Genomic DNA, 11,733 nt, shown 5'->3' with positions numbered 1-11,733 from the left:
CCTTTGAGCTATGAGAGAGGTAAAATGGTCTTTTACCCTTCTGAGAGTGTCATAAGAGAGCATAGTCTAGCCTTTGAGAGTTATATTAAATAGAGTGTTATTTTCATATGATTAGGCGGAGGCTAGGCCATCGTTTACCAAGTCAGAGATTTACCGAGATACCCAAGGTGAGTCTTCTCACTATACTTTACCTAGTGTGGTAATAGAGTTAAGAGACAGAGTATTATAGAGTTATATGCCAGTGTGATTGCATGTTATTATGTGTTGGGATTTATTGTGATATGTGATATGCATGATTCAGAGTTACAGAGTTGGGACTTTCGGGTCCCTAGAGTTAGGGCCAGAGGGCCCACAGAGAGTTGGGGCTGGAGGGCCCCACTGAGACACATTGACCAGAGGGTCAACAGAGTTACAGCCTCAAGTGGCTATTATGTGATTAGTGTGGTATTTTGGGGAACTCACTAAGCTTATGCTTATAGTGTTCAGTGTTATGTGTTTCAGGTACCAGTGATGACCGCGGGAAGGCGCCAGCTTGATTCGTACACACACATGGGATTGGATGTATTTTGATCTTGGGAGACATTTGTGAAATAAAAACATGATGTTATGACATTTTATGAATGAATGGTTTTAATTAAAATGTGTTTTCAAATGTGAAAAATTTGTTTTATTTTTTACGGTGTTACACGAAGGCCATAATTTTTCGTTATAAGTTTGTTTCCGGCGATCCTTATATCCACGGAAAGGTAACAAGAAGCCCTACAATTTCCACAATATCAACTCATTCTAGCCTTAAGACCTTCCGAACAAAAATTCAATTTCCACAAAAGCCTAAACTGACGCTTTAACGAACTATCCCTAGGCTCCAAAACACGAACCAAACACCCGGATCACTTCAATTACATCACTTGCACCCAAATGGGCCTAGATCTCACCTATTCAAAGACCATAAGCCTTATGATGACTGATCTTCGAACCACAACCTTGAATTAGGAATCGATTTGGTACATGGCTTTACTAGGGTTCTTGATCCTCACTCTTTGACGAAAGAAAGTGAATCAACTAACTGAAGATTAAGGACTACAAATGCAAATGAGGCTCGATCATATATGTATAACGGTAAGGGAATGCGTACTCTAATTTATTAATTAAATAAAAGGGAATGATCAAAGTACCCTCAATTTGACAAGTTAAACCTATGTTAACGGGGAAAAAGAGACGAAAGTTAAGTCATTGGACCAAACTCCTCAAAATGAAAAGTTTGGACCTATGATATCAGTTTAAATATTTTTGGACCAAAATAACAATTTTCAACAAACGACAATACAATTTCCATAATTTTGTTATAAAAAAAAGTTCAAGAAAAAATAATTTAAAAAACAAATGAAAAAAAGGAGACATGTCGAATCTAACGTGCATAATGAATATAATATTTTATAATTTTATAAATACAATATTAAATAAGATCGGTTTTAGTGTGAAGGTGCAGCTGAAAGAAAAAGTGACCCACCCGTTCGCTCAGTTGTAAACAAGAAAGTGGGAATATTCGTAATCGCTTCACAATTGACGCCATTACTTTTCTCCATTAAATTCTTTCTTCTTCTTCTCGGCGAGTGAAGTTACCAATCATCAATCATGGCTGACGTTGAATCAACAGCAGCTTGCCAGCCTCTATCTCTCACCAACGCCCGGGAACTCTTGGATTCAGTGGATGCTTTCCTCCTCGACTGCGATGGTACGTTTGTCTCTTTATTTCTTGCTCCAATATGTTTGCCTTTATGAAATACTCTCTTCGAAGAAAGGTTTTGATGTCAATCTACTACCACAGTTTGACACCAACTTCTTAATGAAACTGTAGCTTATTCATTGATTATCTAGAACAGGGAATACTACGTATTACGAATCATTGATATGTTAATAATGCTGTGAGTTTGTGTTAATGATTAGGTGTAATATGGAAGGGAGATACACTGATTGATGGCGTTCCGGAAACATTGGAGTTGCTTAGATCAAAGGTCGTAAATTTCCCAGTGTATTAATTTAATCAATTTATTATTTTTTTTTTTGCGAAAAAAAGTGTATTGATTAAACATCTGTCAAGTGTACAATGACTATGATCTAAGATGAAATGGACACTTTTCATATCTATCAACCTGCTATCGATTGATATGCTCTTTTTTTATGTGATAAATGAAATAATCTTAGAGTTGTGATAATCTCAAGATTTTTGTGGTTGCTCTTGTTGTTGAAGTTGGATATATAAGTTTTCATAGCTTATGATATTACAGGGGAAGAAGTTGGTTTTTGTAACAAATAATTCAATGAAGTCTAGAAAACAATATGCTCACAAGTTCCAATCCCTTGGAATCCCAGTTACTGAGGTTTGTTAATTGTTATGTTCCATTATGTTGCCTGAGTTGTAACTTGTAAGCGAATGCAATACTCAGCCTGATAGTGGTTAATTGCAGGAGGAGATATTTTCTTCTTCATTTGCTGCAGCCATGTACTTGAAAGTCAATGAATTTCCTCCACAGAAGAATGTCAGTATTTACAAGTTTTTATTACAGATCTTGTTTTTCAAGATTTATGTTGTGATCTCAAAGTAATCCATTATATATGTTGGTGTAGGTGTATGTAATAGGTGGGGAAGGCATATTGGAAGAGCTAAAACTTGCTGGATTTACTGGGCATGGTGGTCCAGTAAGCATTTACTTGTCTTAATTCCCTTTCTTCATTGTTGACTTTAAATATATTATATTATATATGGATCTGCAGGAAGATGGGGCAAAAACTGTGCAGCTTAAAGCAAACACTCTCTTTGAGCATGATAAAAATGTAACTTGTCCTTAATCATTCTAAACAATTTTCTTTTCCTCCTTAATAATATTACCTTTTTTTAAAAAAAAAATTAAATTGATGATTCTAGGTTGGAGCAGTTGTGGTGGGGATTGATCCGAATTTAAACTATTACAAACTACAGTAAGTAAGAAAGATTAGTCATCGCTTTTTATATGAAGTTAAATAAATTGTTAAAAGTGGTGTGTAATGTGCAGATATGCAACTCTTTGCATACGTGAGAATCCAGGATGCATTTTCATTGCTACCAACCGTGATGCCACTGGCAATATGACTGATTTACAAGAATGGCCAGGTAAGGGCATTTACGTCTTTTGCATGCACTCTGTCCCACTTTTTTAAGGGCAATATGGTAATTTTAAGTGTTGAGTGTTGCAATGTTATTGTATTGTTAGGTGCTGGGTGTATGGTTGCTGCGGTGTGTGGGGCAACAGAGAAAGAACCAATTGTAGTTGGAAAACCATCAACCTTTTTGATGGACTTCTTACAAAAGAAGTAAGTCTAGCCAATCAACTTCATTTTCTATTTTCAGAAGTATGTATGTTATGTTGACTGTTGACTGTTGAGTTGACTTTGCAGATACAATATTCCCACATCTAGAATGTGCATGGTAGGTGACAGATTAGACACTGACATTTTATTTGGACAAAATGCTGGCTGCAGAACACTTCTTGTTCTTTCAGGTCCATTTTAATCTATTAGAACATTATTCACATCTTTTAACGCAATTATACAATTTCTTTTTCGTATTAGCATCTTGTGGATCGATGACCTTGCTATAGTTAGGTAGAATTTTCTATTTAATAGATATGTTAATAATGGTTGCAGGTGTGACAAGCCAGTCAACACTACAAGACCCCTCAAATCGTATTCAACCACAAATTTACACAAACCAGATTTCAGACATTTTTGATCTACTAAAATCATGAATAAAAAATCATGGCTAAGGCTAACCTATCAAAGTATCAACCCCAAGAGAAAATGAAGAAATACAAACTGTGTGCAGAAAGAATATCTGTATACAAGAAATAATACAAACAGACCCTTGTGTGTTCCTTCTGTTTTCATGTATTTTTTTTTTCTTTTGAAAATTAGCGAAAACTAGCAACGTTCGCGTATTTAATGCCTCAAATAGGCCTACGCCCATCATTTAGCGTTCAACATTTGATCACACACTTGGGTATTTATGTTGCTTTTTGAATTGGAATTGTAGTTAAGATTAATTTAATATTGATGAATGTAATGAACTTATGGTTTGTTTTGTCTCCATTGTAGTAGTATGAGCATTGAAGATCCCAATTTTAATGTTCCAATCATCTGGTTGTTTGGGAAAAATCCTTCAGCTTTTTAAAAACCGAGCTCTCTAACAACTTTTCTAGCCACTTTCTTTATTTTGCCCCTCTAGCCATGGAATACCCTTGGTTTATTTGGGTCATGGCCCAACAATTATGAATTCACATCTTTACTCCCTCGTTCAAACAAAGTCTTGTCCTCAATTGTTCCCCCTTGCTATTGGACCAACCATTGTTCGACCGGTCATGTTGTTCCTGGACAGTGTTGTGTTGCCGAAATAGCCATAGGAATCACTATTTCGCATCACTTAAATCCAACTCTGGTGGCATAGTTGATTCCGTAAGCCCTATATTGCTTTTTTTTTTTAATGAAACACATGGTGAATCTTGGATATTGGTTGTAACTCCATTTTGTATGCGGCCGGCCCACCTCAACTGCAATTTTGAAGGGAAGAAAGAAACGATCAACCAATTTCTGATGAATTCTTTTTGTCACCGATAGTTGTCGATACAATTTTAATTTAACATACACCTGTTCGCCTACCATGAAATTTACATCGCGATGTTTCATATTGACATGCTCCGTAACGACCCAATTTTTCCAAAGAAAATTTTCATTTTTAGTTAATCAAAACCAATCTCATAAACCATAAATTCCCAAGACATTTGTTTTCAAATCCACATTCATTACATCATTGTTCATTGTTCTCTCTCTCTCTCTCTCTCTCTCTCTCTCTCTCTCTCTCTCTCTTTTAATAAAAAAACATCAGAGGGTCCCAAACACTAAAAAGAGAGATATAGTGCATGCCACGCCATCACGCCTTGCCTTTGCCTTTGGGGCTCAAGAGTACCTGAAACAAATCAACAACCTGTAAGGGAAATGCTTAGTGAATTTCCCAGAGCATACCACAAACATTCACATACACATATTCTGATAGTTAGTAAAGCTATAATCATGCCACAAAAACCATGTAATACGATTCAGCAAGAATGTCATGGGATACCCTACATGGTCTTTACCTAGAACTGCCATGAGCTACCCCACATGGCCGTACATCCAATGACATGGGCTACCCCACATGGTCTTTACCTAGGAATGCCATAGGCTCCCCTACATGGTCTTATATCCAATGCCTCGGGCTCCCCTCGGGGTCTTCCATACCAACATAATATCACATAACATATCAATTCATAAATGAATAACACACACATAACATGTTCACATAATGGGCCGCCCTTGGTGCCGTAGACCTATAGGTATGGTGAGAAGACTCACCTCCGTCCAATGAATACGAAAATTGTCCTCCTAACAATCCGCAACCTCCCGAGCTGAATAATAACAATAATAATATAATCAATGATAAGACCTTAAATTACCCAAGGAAAGGCCCAACCTTCAAACTCTACCCCAAAGGCCCAATTACTCTTTTCTTGCAAATGGGCCCTAAAGTCCAAGTCCAATATCCTTAATGGGCCCCTTGGCCCAATAAGGCCCAACCGATAAGTCCACGACCCAAACAGATGAAAAGGCCTCTAACTCACATAATCCAATCAAGCCCAACAACCAAATGATGCCCAAAGGTCCAAAGACCCAAAACAGCTTAGGGCCCAACTGAGCTACGTACGCCCAACGTACCACCCTGGTACGCGCAGCGTACTGAAGGTTTAGGGACTACGCGCCTCGTACAACCAATTACACCCAACGTACAACCATTTTAAGCACTCTTTCCATTAAGTGCTTAATACTCGAATCCTTCACGTCCAAAGCTAGATCTAAGTCTGAAAAGATGTCCTAAGGCATAAAGTTGGCAACTTTATGCCCTTGCATGCCTCATACTGTCACAACTAGGAATTTTGATGCTTTTTAACAACAACAATGATAACAATTGTGAACCAAAAAAATTGTGAAAGCATGTATGATGCTTATTCAATAACAACAAAACTTCCATCAAACACTTTATACAAGCACTGCAAATAGTCAACAAAGAATTGGAAACCCTGTAAATCCCGGTTTAAGTCCATTTTGGAACTAGGACTTCCATATTAGGCTTAATGGGCCAATAAGCTTCCAATTTGACTATTTTGGGCTTAGAACTCTTAAATGGGCTCTAATTGGACCCACTTCCATTTATTTTAATAATTTGGGCCATATTGGGTCTAGAATGAAATAAATTACCCTAATGGACCTTATTAGGCCATAACTAACCTAGTTAGCCCTAATGAGCCATAAAAATCATTCCTTGATTTATTTTGGGCCGTGAAACCCTCCCCAAAGACCAACCGGGACAAAAATCATCCAATTGGGCCAAATTATGGACTTAAGCACAAAAAGGCCCAATTTCTTTTCTTTCTTCTCCTTTTCTCGGCCCAACTACACAAATGGGAGAAACGAGTTGACTTTTCTCCTTGCCACCTCACAATTACACATAGGATATCCATGCAACATCTCATATTTCCAAGTACCTATCACTTCACTCTCTCTCTTCTCCTTTTTTTCTTCTTCGGTCGAGAGTACCACACACACACAATTTTCTTTCAATTAAACACTCTTAAGAACACACTACAAGTCCTTCACTTCTTCATCAAATTTTTGAGATTTAAGAGTTTTCAAGTGGGATTTTCCCTAAGAGTCATCATATAAGGTAAGTTCATGCTTAAATCCATGATCTAACTACTTCATTTCATCAAAAATCTCCTCCTAATCTATTCAAACTCATGATCTTGCATCTTAGAGCACATCTAAGCCAAAGATCCTCCAAAAAGCTTGCTAGGCCGAGAGTAGCATCAAACTTCTTCCATTCTTCTTCAAAACTGAACCCACAAACTCAAGGTGAGTTCATACCCCTCTCTTTTCAATTTTTACAAGTTTTATGGGGGAGAATACAAGTAAAATGTGTAGATCTATATGTGTGTGTGTGCTATGTATGATTTTATGCATGTATGCGTGATTGTAAGTGTTTATGTGGTAAATATGCAACAAAAATAGAAGAAATCACGAAATATATGGCATAAGTAGGAGAACAAACATGAACTAAGATACATCACACTAAACAAGTCAAGAAAACTACACTCCAAGATTAGGATACACATATTGTAACATAAAACCAATTTTTGGGGCTTAAATTGCCAAATTAACAAAAGTTGGGTGAAAAGTTTCCATTCACGGTTTTCTTAAGTGTCAAAAGAGTCAAAATAGTTAAAATAAACGTTTTTATGAAAATTATGCTCTTCAAAGGACTTGAAATGTAAATATTAGCTTAATGGGCCAATTTTTGGGCTTTTCGGCCCATTAAGCCCAAAGTTGCGAAAAACATGATTTTCAAAGGGCTGAAATGATAAATTCCTCAAAACAGGGGATAAAGAGTTAAAAAAATTATTTCAAGGGTTAAAATGCTTTTCTTTACCAAAAAGGATAAAAAATGTAAAGTTTTTGGATTTTGGGCCAAAAGTGTAAAAGTTGCAAAAAGTTTGGACTTTAACCGAAAAATACTTTTCTGGAAGGGCTGAAATTACCAAAGAATAAGTTTTGAGCCAAAAATATCACTTGAACAAGTCTACGGGTCAAATGTGTCAAGAAAATGGTTTAAGGGCTAAAATGTCTTTTTTTTTATATATAAGGGACTAAAATTGTCATCTTTATTAAAGAAGAGCTGAAATGGGTCAAACCAATATTTTGAATCAATTCTTTTACTATTAAGATATTTGAGTCAAAAATACAAAACTACAACTCATGAAGATGAATATATGTATAATTCCAAAAATCGTTAACAACAACCGAACGGCCTCGTGCCGATCCAAAATAACAATCGCCCAATCAAACTTTCCAACAATTAAACTACACCTAAGACAAGTAAACATTCAAATCTTTGGGCTTGAAAGTTCCAATCATGCTTGTTGGGCCTTTGTGACCCATTAACATGATTTTTGGGCCCAAGGGATAATAAATAATGTTATTGGGTCTTCTATGACCCAATTTCATATTTAAAGGACCCTCAATGACTTTTAAGTGCTATTGGGCCTTAGTGGCCCATTATCATTGCTAGTAAGGTCCAAGTAAATCAAATGCGATGGCCAGCATGTCCTTCGTATAACCAATAGCCATAAATAATACGCAGGGATAGTAGGACCTTGTAATCCTCTTCTCCTCGTTTATTAGGCCGATCGTCAATCCAAGTAAACAAATACAGGTCGATAATCAATAGTAATTGTCACAACTGTGAATTTTGAGCTATGTAATCTATACATTCAAGTTAATGTGAATCAAAAACTTTAATCAAATACAAGACACAAGTACTATAGATAGTCATCAAACAATTGGAGACCCTAGAAGTTTTGGTTAAGTCCATTTTGGACTAAGACTTCCTTATTGGATCCAAATGAACCAATAAGCTTCCAATTAGACTATCATGGGCTTAGAACCCTAATTGGGCTCTAATTGGACCCACTCTTATTTATTTTAACATTTTAGGTCATGTTAGACCTATAATGAAATGAATTGGAAGATTTGGGCCAAGGATAACCTAAACTAGCCCAACAAAATATAAAAATCATATTATATTTTTTTGGACCAAAAATCATTCAACTTAACTCCTATGTGGGCTTAGGGGCAATAGAGCCCAAAAACCTTTTCTTCCTTCCCAAATTTCGGCCCAAGAAAAGCCCAAGAGGAGGAGTTGACTATTACCATGCCACCTCATTTTTATCTCTTGGTTTTCCATGCAACATATCTCATATCTCTATGCATATATCACTTCATGTCTATTCCTCTCTCTTTTTCTTCTTGCTCTCGGCCAAAACCCAACACACACACACACACAAATATCTCACAAACACTCTCTAGATTACTCAAGAAACCATCCTCCCTCTTCACTTAAAATCTCGAAACTTTGCTTGTGCATCAAGAGGATTTCAAGAAAATATCATCACTTCTTGGTAAGTCACACATATCTAAGGAATTTATAACTCTTTTTCTCATTATTAGATCCTCTCTCTTAAACAATTTTGGTAATCATGCTCCTAGAAAGCTCCTTAAACTCGAGATCTACATCAAGGAAAGCTAGGGCCGAAAATCACTTCATTTTCCTTCCATTTTCTTTACAAAACCGAGCCCCCACACCCAAGGTGAGATTCATACCCCTATTTTCTGTTTTTATGAGTTTTGTGGGGGGGGGGAATACAAGTGAAAGTGTAGATCTATATGTGTTTGTATGCCTTGTATGATTTCCATGCTTATATGTATGCTTATATGTGTTTTAATGTTGGATCTAGCCATTAAACCCCTCAAAACCGAGATATAACTTATGTTTTATGATTTTAGCTTCAAATATGTTCCTACATAATAAGTGATACAAGAAAAATAGCTAAGTGGTTAGCAACAATTTTCTTTAAGCTAAAAACACACATTTTGGGCCAAAAATGTGAAAAATACAAAATTAAGGGCCCAAATTGACATTTCACAGATTCTGATGGATCAAATGTGCCAAAACAGTTTCCATAAAACTATTTCTGGAATTATATTCAATTAGAGGATTAAAAACATAAATTTCAAGCTTATTGGGCTAAAAATGACATTTTCGGCCCAATGAGGCCCATTATGCGAATTTTTCTGTTTTGGAGGGTCAAAACTGTGAATTTCTGTAAAACAGTGGACTATAAGTGTCCCAAATCCTTTTCAAAGGTTTAAAATGCTTTTTAAATTTAAAAAGGACCAAAGTTGCAAAAATTTTCCAATTTGGGCCAAAATTGTCAAAGTTGCGAAAATAAGGGATTAAAACCGAGAAAACTGCATTTTCAGGGTCTTAAACTGTTTTCTATGAAAAATATGCTGAAAAATATTAATTTCAATAATTTTTGGTGTTAAAATGTCAAGAAAAATAGTTTAAGGACCAAACCGGGAAGTATTTAATAAAAAGGGTTGAAAATGTAAATTTTACAAATAATGAGGGGCTGAAAACAGGAATATTTCAAGGCTAATTCAATATACACAATTTGATTAAATAATGGCATCGCGGCTATCTACGAAATTCAATACACTACAATACCAAAAGTCGTTGTTAAACGAATTGGTTCGGTCTCGAACCAATAAAATCCGAAAACTACTAACACTACGACGCTATGACACTACGACACTACGATTCATACAACTAACGATTTGGAATTCACTATACATACGAGTGTGCACAGACGTCTACGCACCATCTTCGGGCCCCAAAAGTGTAAAATCTTGCTTGTTGAGCCTAGCTAGCCCAATGACCTGATCTTAAGGCCCGAAGACCTCTATCTTACGAAGTGTTGGGTTTTACCAATCCGACACGACGTAACCGGACCTTCAATGGCTGTAGACTACTGGTCCCCAAGGGTCCTTTAGTGTCGCCAGTGGAGTCTGCCTTTTTGCGAGGTGGGTCTGGGACCCCTCGTACACTATATCCCCAACCGGTTAATGGAGTCACCGGGGTCTTCGTGACCTCTTTCTCTTCGGATGTGGGACTACACCTAGTCAGGGCGATTGGATAACGCGATTAGTACTGACGACGCCTTCGGGTTCGTTAGTATAACTATAAACTGGGCGTTTGTGTAACGCGGGTTTGTAGTAAATAATCCTGCTCGAGAACCTTCCATCGTCGCCTGTGACTGACACTATACGCTATGCAATGGTTTCAATGTAACTTCATGTAATTCAAGGAACTAGGAGAACATCGGGTTTTTCCTAGGGTTTTCAATACATACAGATTTGAAATGCATACATCTTCAATGAACATTTTTTTTTTACAAGTATAGAAACAAACAAGCATACCTATGGATCTTCACAAACGTTTTCCAAAGCTTTTCTTTTCAGAAAATATCGGATTTTCTGGTGGTTTTTCAAGCAATACAAACATTCGATTTCCAACACTACTTATGAACTCACCAACATTTCATATGTTGACGTTTTTTTCAAAATACTTGTATTCTCAGGGAACCAGTGAATCAAGGGAAATCATACTCAGTGACGGTTGCAGTTTATTTTGTATGAATTGAACAAATTAATTTTTGGGGAATGTAATGTTAAAACAATGTATGACATGTAAACACTACTGGTTGTACTATGTTGATGAATGGTGACGAATGTTGTTTTGTTTCATATATATTCAATGTTATGGTATTCAATTGAGTCACGACAGCCCCCGGACGTTTCCGCCGTCTGGTTCGGGGGTGTGACAGGTTGGTATCAGAGCTTTGTTTATAGTGAACTAGCATGTCGAGCCATACATTGATATGCAACTATAAACCAAAAAGAAGGACTAACATAACTCTGAACAAAACAAATAAATAAAACATACTTGCTTGCATTAGGAATAAAGACCCAACGCTGAATCAAACACAATAACACTGGTATCTCGGTTAATTCGGGACTGTTCTTAGTGATACCAAGGAGTGAATGTAGCCTGATCAACTACATTCCCTCCAAAGTAAAACTAACACACGTCTTGATGAGATCGGGATAGCAAGGGAACCTAAAACTATACCCTTCTAGCACCAAAAAGAGAACGTATGTTTAGTCTGCAATAGTGAAAGAGACATAGGATAATATTAGTGAACTTTTACG

At 36.7% G+C, this 11,733-nt stretch overlaps 1 protein-coding gene across 1 annotated transcript; it reads left to right on the top strand.

Moving 5' to 3' along the window:
* Positions 1 to 1,492: 1,492 nt before the first annotated feature.
* On the top strand, positions 1,493 to 4,112 carry LOC111883666 (phosphoglycolate phosphatase 2). The gene is made up of 11 exons (XM_023879988.2): positions 1,493 to 1,735; positions 1,948 to 2,015; positions 2,289 to 2,381; positions 2,469 to 2,540; positions 2,629 to 2,700; positions 2,776 to 2,835; positions 2,927 to 2,979; positions 3,054 to 3,151; positions 3,252 to 3,351; positions 3,436 to 3,539; positions 3,685 to 4,112. Exons 1-11 carry the CDS (start codon positions 1,636 to 1,638, stop codon positions 3,783 to 3,785), a joined length of 921 nt encoding a protein of 306 aa, XP_023735756.1. The 5' UTR covers positions 1,493 to 1,635; the 3' UTR covers positions 3,786 to 4,112.
* Positions 4,113 to 11,733: the final 7,621 nt, after the last annotated feature.

Source organism: Lactuca sativa, chromosome 1, assembly GCF_002870075.4.
Source record: "Lactuca sativa cultivar Salinas chromosome 1, Lsat_Salinas_v11, whole genome shotgun sequence".
NCBI classification, from domain to species: domain Eukaryota; kingdom Viridiplantae; phylum Streptophyta; class Magnoliopsida; order Asterales; family Asteraceae; genus Lactuca; species Lactuca sativa.
Note: the sequence above shows the minus strand (reverse complement) of the source record. Positions and strands in the feature narration are given on the sequence as shown.

Excerpts from the sequence above, each read along its gene's own strand:
- LOC111883666 (XM_023879988.2), top strand. The coding sequence starts at position 1,636 with ATGGCTGACGTTGAATCAACAGCAGCTTGCCAGCCTCTATCTCTCACC. Across the intron at positions 3,152-3,251 it reads TGATTTACAAGAATGGCCAG|GTGCTGGGTGTATGGTTGCT; the intron begins GTAAGGGCATTT and ends TTGTATTGTTAG. Across the intron at positions 3,540-3,684 it reads AACACTTCTTGTTCTTTCAG|GTGTGACAAGCCAGTCAACA; the intron begins GTCCATTTTAAT and ends TAATGGTTGCAG.